The 17,729-nt window shown below is 36.5% G+C and overlaps 1 protein-coding gene across 4 annotated transcripts in view; it reads right to left on the reverse strand.

Annotated features, from left to right (window-relative positions):
• The window catches only part of LOC107674427 (suppression of tumorigenicity 5 protein-like), a 53,796-nt gene that overhangs the window by 3,227 nt on the left and 32,840 nt on the right, over positions 1 to 17,729 (reverse strand). For 2 of the 4 annotated variants that reach the window (XR_001632504.1, XR_001632503.1), the window contains exons 5-15: positions 17,467 to 17,606; positions 16,828 to 17,043; positions 15,496 to 15,592; positions 15,332 to 15,376; positions 14,612 to 14,796; positions 13,295 to 13,404; positions 12,319 to 12,388; positions 10,861 to 10,938; positions 9,920 to 10,060; positions 8,960 to 9,108; positions 349 to 525 (exon numbers count right to left, since the gene is read on the reverse strand). Coding sequence is in view for 2 of the 4 variants with exons in the window: in XM_016468396.1 (XP_016323882.1) it covers positions 349 to 525; position 8,730; positions 8,960 to 9,108; positions 9,920 to 10,060; positions 10,861 to 10,938; positions 12,319 to 12,388; positions 13,295 to 13,404; positions 14,612 to 14,796; positions 15,332 to 15,376; positions 15,496 to 15,592; positions 16,828 to 17,043; positions 17,467 to 17,606 (1,409 nt within the window). In the remaining 2 variants the exon portion in view is untranslated. Of the gene's footprint in view, positions 1 to 348; positions 526 to 8,083; positions 8,811 to 8,959; positions 9,109 to 9,919; positions 10,061 to 10,860; positions 10,939 to 12,318; positions 12,389 to 13,294; positions 13,405 to 14,611; positions 14,797 to 15,331; positions 15,377 to 15,495; positions 15,593 to 16,827; positions 17,044 to 17,466; positions 17,607 to 17,729 lie in introns of those variants that run through there. The other 2 variants (XM_016468396.1, XM_016468395.1) reach the window with 2 other exon arrangements.

Here is a 17,729-nt window from a genome sequence, read left to right on the forward strand (position 1 = left end):
AATGTTCAGGCAGATTATTAGAGTAAGAGCAACTGTTAAGGAGAGCTGCCAATGTGACTATATTCACAGGAATTCAAAGTCACATCTTGCAGAATAATAGCCTCCAAGAGCTAGGAAAAATGCTTGAAACTTTGAAATAAAAAGTAAGTCTTTGTGGTTATGAATTTAGGTTTTTATACACGAGTTCTCTCCCTGGATCTAATGACTGTTTATCAGTCAAACCAGTTTAATTTAGGTGGGTACAAAGCCAAGCACATGTTGTACACACTTGACAAAGTATCCTATTACAACAAACAAGATGGGTGACAACAGCATAGCTGGGAGTTAGTGACAAGAGATATCAAGTACCTCCTCCACTGGCAGCTCCTTGAGCTTTGGCAGTGAGCTGGACAGAATCCCGACTAGGAAGGGCGTGGGACAGCAGACGATGTCCACCATGGAGGTGGGCAGCACAGGGATGAAGGTGTGCTGCCAGGAGAACGGGTAGAGCAAAGCCACCACCGCATGAACGCAGCTGGAAAAAATCTCACATGCATTTTTAGCAAATCCTGTTCTGGAAAAAGTATATTGAGCCCAGATTTTCCAGTTTATTTTGGCTTTAGCAAGGGGACAATGGAATCTGAGATTATGAGAGCAACACAAGAAAATAGCCAGTGGCGGTGCTATTCAAATGATCTCCTCTAATATTATTTGCATTGTGACAGTGGCATTCAAGATACCAGTTACATAAAACCCTCTGGAGATAATGATAGCTTGGAGTGGTAAAACACATCATAAAAATCACTGATATGATCATTTTCACAAATGGTGTGTTATATCCTGTGCATTTATATTATATACTACATATTCTGCCATCTAATGTATACATTTTAGAAGGTTTGTGTCATATCAAATGGTCTACTTAACATGAATATTCCACTACACTACTGTTCAAAAGTTTAATGTTAATAAGATTTTTTTAGAAATTAATACTTCTATTCACCACGGATGCATTGAATTTATAAATACATTTAAAATAAATGCAGTTGGTATAAAAGTTTTATTCATTAAAAAAAAACACGATTTCCACAAAAATATTAAACAACATTGATGATAAATGTTTCTGAAGCACCAAATCAGCATATCAGAATGATTTCTGAAGGATCATGTGACAATGAAGACTGCAGTAATGGCTGCTCAGTCAAAATTAAGCTTTGCCATCACAGGAATAAATTTAATTTTTAAATCTATTAAAATAGAACAATTTTACAATATTCACAATATTACTGTTTTCACTGTATTAATGAGTTCAAAAATGCAGCCTTGATGATCATACAAAATATTTCAAAAACATACAAAAGTTACCAAACCCCAAACCTTTGAACTGTAGTATACATGATTTTGCCCTTTTTAGGGTGAAGGAAATGACATGATGTCTCACTACATCTTTATGCACTCAAACACCACACACCTTTCACTATGTAGCAAAGGGGAGAAGCTAAACATGCTAAAGTGCCCAACATTACCACAGAAAATAATTAGACTTATACCTCCATTTATAAACAAACAAAAAACATACAGAAATGCACCTAAAACAGAAATCTACTGTTTTATGCAGAAACAAACAGAGGGGAGAAAATACTCATTTTCATTACATTGCAGCTGTCAAAACTTTACCAGTAAATCACTAGTAATGTTCCAACAAAAAGAGTCAAATGTCCCCACAAGACAATCATTAAGTCAGTCTGGTTTTCTGTGCGGCTTGTACTCAAATGGTTCATCAGCCACATTACCCATTGTATGTGGAACGGGCTGCATGTAAGTCTTCGTATCTTCAGGGTGATGTGGTAAAGATGATATCGTGATGGGCTACCACACTGTTAACACACACACTCGTTCTCATTCACACAACACATTAGCAGATCACGCTCCTCAGAGCCTTAAATTACTCTGTGACGTTAAAGCAGCCGCGAGATGTTACAACGAAGGCTAAGTGCAAAGTCACAAATAGCACAGTGGCCTTCTCACGGTCCCCGGCTTGTTGATAGTGGCTGACCCTCCTTTCTCTCGTTCACATCTCTTTCTGTCCCATCCACCACATGGGCCCACATATAGAGAGGACGAGAAAATAAACCATCGGAAACACACTGACTCCAGTCATGAATTAGAAAGGATCAGGACTGAACCCAGAGATCAAATTTGGTATGCTGACAGTAAACTAAACAGAATTGCAGCTCCAATACTGCTCATCTGTGTTGTTAGGCGCAAAACAAATGCCCGTTTTTCGCCGCAGAATGAAAAAATAAAAAAAGTAACTGCAACTTTTTGTCTCATAAGACTTTTTTCTATCAATTATGAGTTTACATCTCAAAATTCAGACTTGTTTTGCAATTCAGAGCAAAAAACACATCAGAATTGCAAGATGTAAACTATCTGCGAGAATTCTGGCTTTCTCGCACACGCTAAAAAATGCTGGGTTAAATATAACCCAGCGCTGGGTTAAAAAGGGACAAACCCAGCTATTGGGTTGTATTGACCCAGCGGTTGGTTTCAAAACAACCCAACCGCTGGGTCAAAACAACCCAATAGCTGGGTTTGTCCCTTTTTAATATTTAACCCAGCATTTTTTAGAGTGCAACTACAAGTTCTAAGTTTACTTTATATATCACGGTTCTGTTCATATCTTGCAATTCTGAGTTCAAATATTGCAATTCTGGCTTTTTTCTCACAAATGAGAGAAAAAGGTCTGAACTTTGATACATAAACTCAGAATTGCGAGGGGTGGGGATTTAAAATTGTGAGATAAAAAGTCGCAATTATGTTTTTTATATTTTACTCTATGGTGGAAGTGCGGGATGTGAAGGATAAGAATTCTGAGGGGGAAAAAAGCTAGTGAGATGGAAACTCAGAATTCAGAGAGATCAAGTCAGAATTGTGAGATTAAAAACTGTGAGATGTAATCTCAGAAGGCTCACAATTCTTACGTTTTCTTCAGAATTCTTAATTCACAATTCTAACTGTTTTCCTCAGAATTACAAGAAACAAAGTCCAAATTGTGAAATAAAAAGTTGCAATTACTGTTTTTATTGTTTTATCCTGTGGCAGAAACTTTTTTTATTATACATTAAAAAAATACTAATTTCAATTATTTTGATGAAAATATATAAGCTCCAGGTCTGAAAAAAATTGCATATCCACAAATTAGCACAAGCAATTAGTAGTTAGCATTTTTAATCAAAATCAAAATATGAAATTTCACGGTCTGTGCTCAAAACACTCTAGGACGGTGGTGTCTGAAGGTCTGTGTGTGTGAGATTCTGCATCCTGCATTTTGGCATGTTCACACTGGGAACAGAGAGGCAGATTTTAAAAACCTAGCCACAGGCAAGACAGGCAGATTCTGATAGCTGATACCTGGAATGTCAGCATAACTGAGGCCATGGGAAAAGATGAAGACGGAACTTTAGACCAGTCCAAACACTGCTCTATGCTGCCCGAATCCTCCAACACAGATAGAGGGTTGAGTTGAAAACTGCTGCTAGCTACTGTAATTGACTCCTGTCTGGGCTGTCATACAGAGCTGGTATGCGCAAAAACACACAGTCATATCAAACATGCTCAACAGCATCCTTTATCTGACCAGAACAAAACGATATAACAGCTATTATATTGTGTATTTTATCATAAGGCCTATTATAAGTTCATTTGAGAACTTAAACTAATCAGCAAGCATGAACCTTCCTCAAAGATAAAAAAAAAAAAAATCTATATAAAAAGATGTACACTTCTTCCACTAGTTACTGTTAACTAAATCTAAAACGATTAAAAAATAAAATAAAAATAAGTGCTGTCAAACAAATTAGTCATGATTAATCGCATCCAAAATGAAAGTTTTTGTTTACATATATATATGTGTGTACTTTGTATATTTGTTATGTATATATAAATACACACACATACAGGTATATTTTTAAGAAAAATGTTATGTTTATATAATAAATATATTTATATATAATATAAATTATATGAATATAAATGCATGTAAATACGTGTAAATATTTTCAAAATATATACTATGTGTGTGTTTTTATATATACATAATAAATATACACAGCACAGACACACATATATTATGTAAACGAAAACTTTTATTTTGAATGCGATTAATCATTTGACAGCACTAATAAAAAATAAATATCAGATGAAAAACTAAAGTTGATAATGCTAAAGTACTAAAATAACTGAACTAAAAATAAATTACATCTAAACAGAAATGTTATAAAAATGACAAAAGCACAACAGAATTAATGTAAATGTAAATTTAAAATGAAAACTGAAATTCAATTCATTTAAAATATAAAAACATCTAAAACTAACATTCTCTATCCTTTTTCTACTTGTTTTTTTTTATTTATTAGAAAAAACAAATGACCCTCTAACACTAGCATTCTCTATTCTTTTTTATTTTTTTGACTTGTTTTATTGTTATTTAAAAAAAAAAAACCTTGCTACGTGTACTGCGTTAGGCTAACTGAAACTTGTCACAGCACTTACAGACTATTGCTCTTTTGTTGGTTTTGATTGCTTCTATTGTCCTCATTTGTAAGTCGCTTTGGATAAAAGCGTCTGCTAAATGACTAAATGTAAATGTAAAAATTTTATTAAAATAAGACACTTATCCAGCAGAACCCAACAGCTGATGGAATTAATGACAAAAGCACAACAGAATTAATGTAAATGTAAATTTAAAATGAAAACTGAAATTCAATTCATTTAAAATATAAAAACATCTAAAACTAACATTCTCTATCCTTTTTCTACTTGTTTTTTTTATTTATTAGAAAAAACAAATGACCCTCTAACACTAGCATTCTCTATTCTTTTTTATTTTTTTGACTTGTTTTATTATTTAAAAAAAAAAAAACCTTGCTACGTGTACTGCGTTAGGCTAACTGAAACTTGTCACAGCACTTACAGACTATTGCTCTTTTGTTGGTTTTGATTGCTTCTATTGTCCTCATTTGTAAGTCGCTTTGGATAAAAGCGTCTGCTAAATGACTAAATGTAAATGTAAAAATTTTATTAAAATAAGACACTTATCCAGCAGAACCCAACAGCTGATGGAATTTGGTGTTTGTTACTTGAGCTAGCCTTAAATAGAATAATTTGCAACAGAAGCAGCTTAAGGGTGAAAATTCAAGATCTTAATCAGAGAAAAAATACATATGCTTTCATTTAACCAGCCAAACTGAATTGGACAGATTCTCAACAATACTGCAAATGTAAATGTAAACATTTTATTAAAATAAGACACTTATCCAGCAGAACCCAACAGCTGATGGAATTCGGTGTTTGTTACTTGAGCTAGCCTTAAATAGAATAATTTGCAACAGAAGCAGCTTAAGGGTGAAAATTCAAGATCTTAATCAGAGAAAAAATACATATGCTTTCATTTAACCAGCCAAACTGAATTGGACAGATTCTCAACAATACTGCATATTTAAAAAAATAATGGGAATGTTGGATGGCTGGCTGGCTTTTGGAAAGAGCTTAGAGAGTAATGTTATATATTTAATGAGAGCTTCTGCATGTTTAACCAGTGGTGACATGCAGTATGTGGATGTAAGAGCAATAACACAAAGTTTATGCAAAAGCTGATGTAAAGTCTATGTTCCCACCACTATGCAATATACTAAAACATATTCCTGTGATAATAAAAGAACAGAAAGAGAAAAAAGAAGAAAAAAAAAACCTCAGTTGAGTCGAGCTCTTTTTTTTTTGGCTTGTTTACTATAGAAACTAGCCACACAAAAGTCTCTGGCCAACTTGGCAATACTATATTACATTTGCCTAAAGGCTTTCCGTCTCCTTTTCTTTTCTTTTCATCTCGTCTGAGACACAAAACATTTTACCACCTGCCTCTCTGTGCTCTGATTCAACAACAGTCACTTACTACAGGAAGACGTCTATAGCTACACAAAAATATACACACACAATGTAACCAAGAAAAGGAAGCAGTTTAGAAATGACAAAACCAGGCAACGCATTGGGAGAGTTTAACTCCTTCCTGATATTTATTTTATAACTACACAAAATGCATATCATTATACAGAAATTTTAGTAGCAGCAGTTTCAATAAAAATGAATGTATTATTGTGTATACTTTAACATAATATTGGGTCATATATTTACTTCATTAACAATCAAAGCTGCTCGACCCCCCACAGGAAGGAACTCGCTCGGCAGCCTGATTGAATATCAGTGTATAGTTTGGAAAGAAGAGCTCCCTAGACAATCACATAGTTAATGGAAAAGTTTGTGATTCGAGAACAATTACTTTCAGTGCCACAAGAAATAGGATGACCTAAGCTTCAGAAAGTGTGGAAAGGGTTAAAACAAATACGCATGAAATCCCAAGGAAAGCATTGCCTAACATGGAGTGAGTTTTCTTTCTGCCAGATCCTGAGCAGCAGATATACGTTATAGGCTACAGAAGCATACATCACACAGTTGGCAGACATTTTTTGGAATTGGATTGCAGTGGCCTTTCCCAAGAGAGCCACATCAATGTCCTTGATGTGGGAGAAAGGAGACTTTTCTACCTTAGTCTAGCGCTGCCCATAATCCACCTAAGGTTGCTGGGCAACACAGCTAGGCCTGGACCAAATCCCATCAATCCACCTATCCTGTTTTGAACAGAGCCAAGCCCATGAAATGTCAATACTTGGCTTAACAGCATATTATGTTGTAACCAGAGCTCTATCTATTATGATAATGGGTGTGATTCAAAGCCATTCACAACGAGTGGGTTTTGAAAAGCGTACTTTGAGCGACAACATAGAACTACTACTTTTGTTCTATGGTTCAAAAAAAAAAAACATGGTTTGCTATTCTGAGTCAAATATTCTCAAGTTTGTGAACTAAAGCATTGTTGTACCATGTGCGAAGAAGCAGATGGCAAAGGAAAGGTTTCAACACAAGCTAGGTCAATAACACTTAGTACGTTCACATGAGTTAACAATCGAGCAAGCACCAACTGAGAGAGACCAACTGTTATCTGATTAATGCAGTGGTTCTCAACCTTTTTGACTCGAAGGCCCACTATTTAAGGCAAGATATTTCCCCCAGTATTTCTGCTATTTTTTTTTTATAAACAGAAACTGTTGAACAAACAGAAACAATATTTGAGTGGTATAAATAAGAAAAAAATATTTCTTGATTTTATATATTTTTAGCATTTTATTGATGTTAGATTGTAATAATAATTATAACAATAATATAAATATGAATTGTACTCATAATAATACATTCATTTTCAATTATATATTTTGAAACATTCATTCAAAAATTCTAAATAGTGACTGGGGGGGGTTACATGAATCTATGTATCTATGAATCGTCAGAAAAGATGGCATTTTGTTTTTATTTTACCTCAACCTAATGCTTATTAATGTTTGTAAGTGCTATATTGCTGCGGTTTTATAAGCGCCATCTACTGAAAGAGAGTGAATTTACATTTTCATTCAGCCCATCTGTTGCTTAGTGTTTTATGTAGCATCATTTTCAGAGTTCAAGACCATCCTGTTTTTGCTTTAAACCCATATAATAGAGCAAAAAACATAGCAATCGGTATCAGCCAATTTGCTTGTTAAAAAAAACGCCAATCGAAATTGACCATGCATTTTTATGATCAGTGCATCCCTAATTTTTAGTTTGACTTTAGTTATCAAAAACCAAACTGGTATGATTTCAGTCAGACTAATGTGTTCGCGTGAAAAAAGAAAAAATATTTTTTAGTCCGACTGAAATCGAACTTTTAAAGTGCATCATGTAAATTTGTAACATTAAGTAACATCTGTCACCCTGTTACAATATGGCCACTGATTAGAGGAGAGAAACACACGCAGTCACTCACACAGGAAGTGCATTCCTTCCTTCACAGTATCTGCCCACCCCACATACCCCGCTGCTGTTTGTTTAAACTTTTTTTTTAAACTGCTGTTTGTCCAAACACTTACTCAATGATGATTTGTGGAGATTAAGCTTTCACAAATAACCTACTCCCTAATGACCCCCTATGCCCGGCCACAAGCTTCTGCGACCAAGCACGAAGGCTCGGAGGGGGGGTGTCGAAACCTCTGGGGAGCATAACGTCCGTAACAGAACCAAAGCCCTGTCTCTGCCCTGACCCACTTCTGCATTTAGATCAGCGGGGACTCCTGGGAGTTCAGCCCAGTGTTAGAGGGTGGGGTCAAAATGAATTTAGCAGTGGCCTGCATGGAGCAGCCGTTGGGTCACCCTTTAACCAAAACCACAGTAGAAAGCTGCTATTTAACAGATGCACTGGTTGGACACTGACAGACAAAACTGAACTGGGCCCGAAAACAGCTATTTTCTGCCCAGATAAGCCAAGATACATTGGCTGGAACATTCGGACCAATACTATGATTGGTATTCCATTCAGAATCCCTACGGTCACTGACAAATACGGAATGATGTTTTCCTAAACTTTGTCCTCTTATACTGTGATGATGAGTTTCTGACTTGAGAATCTGGGAAAGGAATAGATCTGAAAAACAAAGACTACAACAACCAACAGGAGGAGAAAAAGCACAACCCAAAAAGATAAAAAATCTTTCATTTGTAGCAGATGTTATTTTACAGGCTCTGAATGAGTAGATGGAAAACTGGAAGTGACATTGCACATCAGTGAAGAAAGGGGTTATTGAGAACATCTGCTGTTAGGCCACACTCAGACTGCTGTTGTCACAGTGGTCAGCTTGACTTAGAAACCCAGCTCCGTTTGGGAGGACTGCTTGACCATGTTTGGTCTGAAAAAGCAAGAACTTTCTCATGGGAATGAAGAGTGTGTTACATGAGATGATATGCTGCCTACATTTGACGGTTCATATTCATTGGCTCAAAGGCTGCAGACGCATGATAACTCAGACACTTGAGCTAACACACAAAGGTGTCTCACCTCAGCTTGTCAGCCACAAAGATGACTCTTCGTTCCAGCAACAGAGAGGCAAAAACACGTACCACCTGTCGGACACTCAGGCAGTTGAACAGACTTTCAAAGTCCACATGCTCTAGTCTGGAGTCCATGGGCCTTCGTAACTCAATAACCTGAGGAAAATAAAACACTGTGCATTACTCCAAGGAGCAATATCAATGTTGTTAAGATGGAAATTGAAAATATTACTACTGGCCAATATTTTCCCCCCAAAAAAAGTATTTTCAGAGGCAGAGAAAGTTAAATTTTACTTAGAATAACACATCGACGAATCATGCAAAACAGGACCAGAGACATTTATTAAGGAAGTATGTTTGGTCATATATATGCCATCATTCTCCAGCAAAAGTGTAGAAAATGGAAATAGAAAATGTAAATGACTAATTTTGTGTTGAGTTATGTTGAGGAAAATGTAATCTAATCGCCTGACCAGGCAAGCAGAAAAAACATCCTCACTTTTGAGCCCTGAATAGGTTCCATTTTAATATTATGTAGTCTTTAAAGGGATAGTTCACCCAAAAATGAAAATGTTGTCATCATTTACTCACCCTCATGTCCTTCCAAACCCGTGTGAGTTTCTTTCTTATGTTGAACATAAAAGAAGATATTTTAAAGAATGCTGGTAATCAAACTACAGAAGTCAATGGGGACCAACAACTGTTTGGTTCTTCAAAATTCTTCAAAATATCTTCTTTTGTGTTCAACATAAGAAAGAAACATATACAGGTTTGGAATGACATGAAAGTGAGTAAATAATAACAAAATTTACATTTTTGGGTGAACTATTCCTTTAAGGATTCAGAGCTCATATATATATATATATATAGACTATATTACATTTGTTTCAATGAGTGATGAATAAACTTATTTTTAATCTACAGCAGATAACACAGCAGTCTGATTTATATGAAGAAAGGATCTAACCTCATTTCCTGCTCCAGGCAGGAAGGTTTTGACTTTTATGGTTTTGCCTGGTGCTGGGAAAGGAGATTCCATCACACTCCTCATGAAAGGATACACCAGAGCAGCCGAAATCCCTCTCCTCCTCTCCACTTCATCAAGGATCTGTAATAAATGAATGCTGAATTAGTAGATGGAGAAAAACACAGTTCAGAACAGGCATTCACATGTAGAGTAGATTGTGGCGCTGCTACTGACTTTATGCACTGCAAAACAGCGATTGATTTCATGCGGTCTGTTTCTTTTTTTTCCCTTTCTTAGATGAGTGTGGAAGTCTCTGGAATTCTAACCTGTCACTAGTAAGTCATGGTTTTCATCGGCTACATGAGTTTTTTTTTAAGACTGACGAAAACATGCAGATTAGATTTCCATGGTATATTATGATAACCAAGGTTGGACCGAGCATGGTTTTATACTTCTTCCTCACTTTCCCATGAGTGAAAGGTGGAAGTGAAAGAATAGTTTCATTTAATTTAATAGGCCAGGAAGAAAGACAGATGTAAGCTGGATGTTCTTCAATGCCAACACAAGCCTTGCTCAAGCTGTGCCCATGTCTGAGAGCCAGAGAGACGGTGTGTGTGTGTGTGTGTGTGTGTGTGTGTGTGTTTGTGACATATGAGGACACAAATTTGTATAATGGCATGGGTATAACATAGCTATCAAGGAGAAGGTGACTTATGAGGACATTACCCCATTTTTCAAAACGCTTATAAATCATACAGCGTGAGTTTTTTTGAGAAAGTAAAAATGCAGAAAGTTTCCTGTAAGGGGTTGGGTTAGGTGTAGGGCAATAGCACATACAGTTTGTACAGTATAAAAACCATTATGCCTATGGAGAGTCCCCACAATTCACAAAAACAAACCTGTGTGTGTGTGTGTGTGTGAGTGAGCAAACCTGAGCTCACCTTGGAAAACAGGTTGAAACAGCCCAGTCGGCTGATGACACAATAAACTTCAGGAAGGCGAGGCCCTTTCCCACTCGGCTGCAGGTGCAGGGAAAAGATTACACAAGCAATTAAATCACACACATGAAGTAACTTTGGGGTTCGTAACACATGAAAGCATCCAGGTGAGTTCAGTAAAATGCACAAGGTACTAAATCACATCAGTGAGAGGCGAAATTGAGAAGAAACCAGATTTGGGTGTTGCTTGCATATGCAAAAGTCACCGCCATGATGCTAGGGTGTTGTAGATGGTTGCCAGGGCATTTCTATATTATTCAAAGCTGCATCAATCACTCCAGTCTTCAATGTCACACAATCCTACCAAAATCATTCTAATATGCTGATTTGGTGCACAAGAATTATTTCCTGTTATTATCAATATTGAAAAATATCAACAATTTGCTGATACCAAACTTTGAAACAGATTTTTCATCAACATGCTGCATATTTTAGATGAAATTAATGTCAGTATTACAAGTGTTGTGGGATGTGACTTGATAAGTGTTAACATGAGAACCAGAGATTCATGCTGTTGTAAAACAAGGGGATGGAACCATTAAAATAATCACCCCTTTTAAATATTTTCATTCTATGCTATATTTTATGAATGCCGCCTTCATGCCAGCCCCTGGACTTCCTCCCTGCAGGGAACACAGTCGACACTTCTCTCTCCACTGGGCCATTCAGAGCTCAAAAAGATGAGTTGAGAAAGAATAGAAGCTAAAGAAATCTCACAAGCCAATAATGCTCTAATAAATTTAGAGTGCAAATAATCACTCTAAATCTTAAACTCTAAATCTTAAACTGAACAACACAAGGCCACATCTATAAAAAGCAAGTTCTGAACAAGCAACAGCAGTCATATTAACTACTACTAAAGCATATCGATGACACATTTCTCTTCTTTTATCTCCAGAACAAATGTTTAGATGTATAAAACAAACCACACATAACCATGTTAATCAATATTAACATGCACTTTAATGCAAAACCTGTCTTGTATAATGTATAACACCAATATACAGAAAAGGCAGCACATTCCTAACTGCACATTCACAAATAAAACCCATGAAACATGCAATTCATCACAACATCCAAACACAATGATCACCACAAAACTCGAGGCACACAAATATATGACCTAATCTTACGGTACAATGACATCTTTTGATGGTTTGCATTTCCATTCGTCTCCTGAGAAACTCTCATTAAACCCGAGGAGACACGTTTACGAGAATCTGTTTCTCTTTGAGCACAAAAAAGAGAGCAAACCAAACACTTACTCAAGTGACTGACCAAAACCTCTATCCATATGCTTGCCCTTTAATTACAATGTGTGATGCAATATACAGTATACATATGGTTGTACTAACACAAAGGGAGCAAGAAAATAATCCATGATGTAAGAAAGAAACTCACCAGAAGCCGTCTACAATACCCAAAGCGTCTACTGCCATCTTCTCCAGTGAGCATGAAAGAGAAGGTCTCACTGCAGCAAATCAAAGACAGCCATCATTAGTCCCCAAACCCCCATGTAGATCAGGTGATAAGTAGAAAAAATGTTTAAAACCGCTTGAGAGGAAATGCTCTTGAGACTGATGACTTTGCCTTTGAGGTGTACCCACTGTGGTTAGAAGACTTTATCAGGCAGCTAAGATGTTTGCAAGAAAACCAAAGTAATTACTGAGCGTTTATGACATGGGCTATTTGATCGTGAATACTTGTTGAAGTTTAAATTGTAATTTTTCAGTTCGGTTGATGTACTGATTGTGCGATAGTGTTGTTCCTATGACCCAAACTAAACAATGTGGTTGTAATTGTCTTGATGGAAGTACAATTCCAACAAATCTCTAAAATTGCTCGTGAGGGTAGCCTTTTTTTCCACCAAATGTGACCAAAGCCACATGTGCTACTTTTGTACTTTTGCTTTACAATTATAGCATTAAATTGGTTATTTTAAATTAGTATCAGTTAATATTGAATATATATCAGATGATATTGGATATTTAATTGTGGGCACTCATTTCTGCCTATTTTTAGATTATTTGTCATCTTCCAGTTCAAGCAGCAGATTGAAGCAAAGATGTAACTCTTTAATAGCCCTACTCTTTCAAAGCCATGTAATAAATGTGCCTTTTCCACCTCTATTATAGCACATTTTCATCTCGACTACTCAACTTTCATATCAAGAACATAATTATATCATACTGCACATTATAATGCTGTGATGACTAAATTGACTGAATTAATTTTTTTGTTTTAGTGTGTTTTATTTTTATTTTAGAGAACAATTGTATAGATTTTTAGCATTAGCCATAACATGAAAATAATTACTGGCTTTTCAGTAACTGCCAGAATTTTAAACTCAGAGCATCTCATAGAAAAACAGTGATACCTGTTGTATTCAGACACAGGGCTCCAGTCTTTGGCATCTGGAAAGCAGAATTGTGGGATAGCCTTGAGTCTCTGTTCAGCTTCCCTCATCTGCTTGGTGAGTCTCTCTAACTGTGAGGGTCAGATGAAAAGACCTGTTAAGGAATCCATCTAATATAGCCTCTTCATAGTATCCCTTTACACCTTCATTACTATGTCAAGTATGTACAGAATATTTTTCTGCCCAGCAAGGGGTCAATCCCCCACTCCGAGCACCACCCATGTCACCATTGGCCCTCTGTTCTAGTTTAGAAGCACAATAACGGGTTGACTCTCTCCGATGGGCAGAGTGTCAACATATTTCAGCCTCTCAAGGGAACACAATCACTAAAGCAAATCTCAGCTAATTAAATCTATCTCTGTAACTAAACATGATTGCTATGGCAACGATTCCCTGCTTATGCCACTTATTGTCAATACGTATCCCAAATAGGATAAGAGTTCAAAGCTGTATTTGCAGCCTTGTTTCTAATTTGCATAATTACATTATTGTTCAAATGTATGGCCTTTGAAGAAATTCTCTTATGCTTTCTTAGGCTGGATTTAATTAAATAATTAATTGTTTTATTTAAACTATTTAAAACAATTGCTTTATATTTTAATATATTTTTAAATGTAATTTATTTATTCATTTATGACCATTTTTTTCAACAGCCATTACTCTAGTCTTGCCACATGAACCTTCAGAAATCATTCTAATATGCTGATTTGGTGCTCAAGAAACATTTATCAATGTTGAAATCAGTGCTGCTTAATATTTTTGTGAAAACTGTTATACATTTATTTTTTCAGGATTCTTTGATAATAGTACTAATGAATAAAAGTATTCATCACTTTCTTATTGACCCCACATTTTTGAACAGTAGTGAACAAATCTGTTAAAATGTATCTAAACAACTACATTCTACCATCTAAATAAAAAACACTCAATATAAAAGACATACAAAACTACCAAATTTTCTGTGAAGCTGCTTTGCAACAATTTGTATGGTGAAAAGCACTATACAAACAAACATGAACTGAACTGAACTGAGTTGAATTGAATTCAGAGAGCAGTAAGGATTATTATCATTTCTATCATATATCAAGACTTCATCAGGAAAGTGTTTGATAGCACCTCTGTAAGAAATTACCCTAAAAGAAGGTCGATAAAGGGATCCTTTAATAAACAGTTATGTATATCCCACTTCAAGTACCTGTCTGGAGACAACAAATGCTGAGTAGCATCTTAAACTGTAAAACAAAAACAGCACCTCCCCTTTTTATAGAGAATATTCACCTTAGGGAACTGGTAAGTGACTTCCGGAGTATAAGAGTTTTTGGTTGGCTTTTTCTTCAGTGAGACCACCACAAAGTACTCAAAGAGCTCCCTTTCCTGCCACTCGATCAACTGCAGCTCCAGAGTCCTGTAACTGGGTGCACGTCGCAGCATAGACTGCAGCTTCAGTAACCTCTGAGTGTGTGCTGCGTTAAAAAGAAAAAAAATCCGCACAATTTTACAGGCAACATATATATTGTCAAATAACTGTGTTTGTATATTGTATGTACATGATTATTGTTAAATGATGTAAAATGCACTTTTACATGAACATAATTTTAACGCTATTATCATGAAAAAAAAAAAACACTCAGTCTCATCTAATGCTCAGGTCCAGATTTGTTATGGTTTACAAAAAATAAAACTAATAAAAATGATTTTCTTCAATTGAAATAAAGCACAAAAAAATCGAATTATTATATGGGAAAAAAAGGCTAAAAATAATAAAAATAACAAAAGCAAAAACTCTAATTCAAAAAGCTCATTCAAAACATTGCTAAATAAAATAACAGTATATTCAAAATATAAATACAATAATAGTATATACATTTTTTGCTCAGTTTTGACATTTACTTGTGACAAATCACAGGGTCATGTGATGCTGTTTGCTCAAAGGACAGTCTTTGAGCAGCACTCAACTCAAACACATTGCCCACTCAGCCATATGTGCTGATCCCTCACCTTTGAACCTGTCATCAGAGTCACTTTCACTCTCACTGTTGTCATCTACAAACAGAGAAGAGGGGTTGTTTAATGTCAAAAGGTCAACTGGCAACATTTTTTGGTCTGAACATAAGACAACTGGGGCACATTCTCAGAGGTTACATCATGGTAAAAATCTTTACCTCTTAGAGACGCAGTTTCTATGTTTGAAAGCGAAAGCTTCTTCAGCCTCTTTTTGCCTCTTTTTGTACAGTAGATAGAGTTTATTCTTTGCACCACCTGATAGGGAAAAAGATGCATTGCAACAAATTGAAAATGACTTTTAAAACTGCCCCTTATCTATACATTTACCCAGGATTGTTAAGTTATTAAGCAAATAATATTTTAAGGGGCTGCTGTATCCAGATGGGAAAGTTATTGATTTTAGCTATCAGTGAGTTCCTAAAAGCCACTGGGACCACTCTATAGTAACTTGTAAAATGTCTTGAAAAGGGAAAAACAGTGAAACTAAATCTTTCAGTCCTTCAGGGCTTTTTTTCCATTCTTGAGAGTGGTTATGTGAACTTGAGCAATATATTCCATGTTTTGCTCTTTAAAACCCTGCAGCATATGAACATTCTGGGCATTAAAATTGTGTGGTTGAAGGTGTTTTCCCTAAAAAAAAAACCATTCAGGTGTAGAGGAAAAAGTAGCTGGAAGGCAGACTGGTATGCTACACCTAGTTCTGAAGAGTCAAATGTTAACTCTTAATGTTGGCAAAACTGTTACTGCCGGGGATTTCAATGTGTTGCATTGCACAGTGTCGCACTCAGTGTAGACAGTATCACTGATTATAATGTCTTTTGTCACAATGCATCAGGCCACTCTCATCCGGTGTAGACATGGTGTAACAGTTCTTCGTTTCTTCAAGGGTTACTATTCACAGCATCAATACAAATGGAGTCTGATTATTCCCTTCTTATTCCAGGCATATGGATCTGGAAATCAATTTCCCTTTCACTCTAAAGCAGGGTTTCCCAAACTAAGGTTGTGGAAGGGCAAGCCAGCTCCTGGAGGGCCACCGACCTGCAGAGTTTAGCTCCAACCCTAAATAAACACACCTGAATCAGCTAATCCATGTCCTCAGACTCACTAGAAACTTCCAGGCAAGCATGTTGGAGCTAAACTCTGCAAGACATTGGCCCTCCAGGAGCAGGATTGGACACCCCTGTGGGGGTAGGTGAGTTGTTGAAAAACTAATAATTAAATCATAGAAATTAATAGTTTAACATCATTTCAAAATACTTATATATTTAGAAAAAAAGATAATATAAAATATTTATGTTTACTTGAATGTCACATAATCTTTAACAGATACCAGAGAACTGTGAATAAACAAATGTGTTGTTAAATTATTGAAATATTGATTTAAAATCTCAGAGGTTAAATTTAGGAAAAATAATTACATAAAAAATTACGCATTCATGTACAACTGCTACACAGTCACTTCTCTCCATTCTACCCTCATTGTTTACCTTGGGGACTCGTTTCTGCCTGTGGGAGGCCAATGTATCGGTGGAAGGGTTCAGGCTGTCATCTAATAGGCCACAGGGGGAGGAAGGCATGCCCAGCTGGGGTAGCAGCAGCATGTCATCATGGCTGTGCCTCTTAGACAAGCGGGATGGGCGCTGACTCTTCCTGTCAGCAGGACCTGGCAGCCGCAGAGACTGACTACTCGGTTTAGAGGGCAGCTGGTGAGAGGGAAGTGGATAAGAAAACGAAAAGGTGCAGACATGTATAGTAAATCTAAATCTGTACAATTAAAAAGTGCATAAAAATACACTACAATATGTTGCAAATTACTTTACTAAAAATATGGTGAATTAATTAATGTATATAAAGCAGGGCTGTCCAAACTCGGTCCTGGAGGGCCGGTGTGCTGCAGAGGTTAGCTCCAACCCTAATTAAACACACCTGAACCAGCTAATCAAGCTCTTTACTAGGCATAGAAACTTCCAGTCAGGTGTGTTGAGGCAAGTTGGAGCTAAACTCTGCAGGACACCGGCCCTCCAGGACCGAGTTTGGACAGCCCTGATATAAAGCATTGATTTAAATAAAAATCATAGTGAAAAGCAGGTGCTATCATCACTATCTTACACAGCCAAGGAAACTACCTGGGGAGGTGTAATGGACTTCCTGTCCTGGGAGGTCCACATCCTGTTGAGTGAGTCCCGGGACCTCTCGGGTAACAGGCGTGAATTTCTGGCCAGACATCTCCTCACTGGATCTACATCCTCATATGGATTCTCTTTCTCTGTTTGCAGAAGAGCAGAGGAGAGAGAGAGAGAGAAAGAGAGAGAGCACAACTCAGACTAAAACCAAACACCAGCTGCCCAGAAGCCGACTTAAAAGGTAGCGAGGTAACATGTCTTCTTAA

This window comes from Sinocyclocheilus anshuiensis, unplaced genomic scaffold (assembly GCF_001515605.1).
Source record: "Sinocyclocheilus anshuiensis isolate Anshui unplaced genomic scaffold, SAMN03320099.WGS_v1.1 scaffold1037, whole genome shotgun sequence".
Classification (NCBI taxonomy): domain Eukaryota; kingdom Metazoa; phylum Chordata; class Actinopteri; order Cypriniformes; family Cyprinidae; genus Sinocyclocheilus; species Sinocyclocheilus anshuiensis.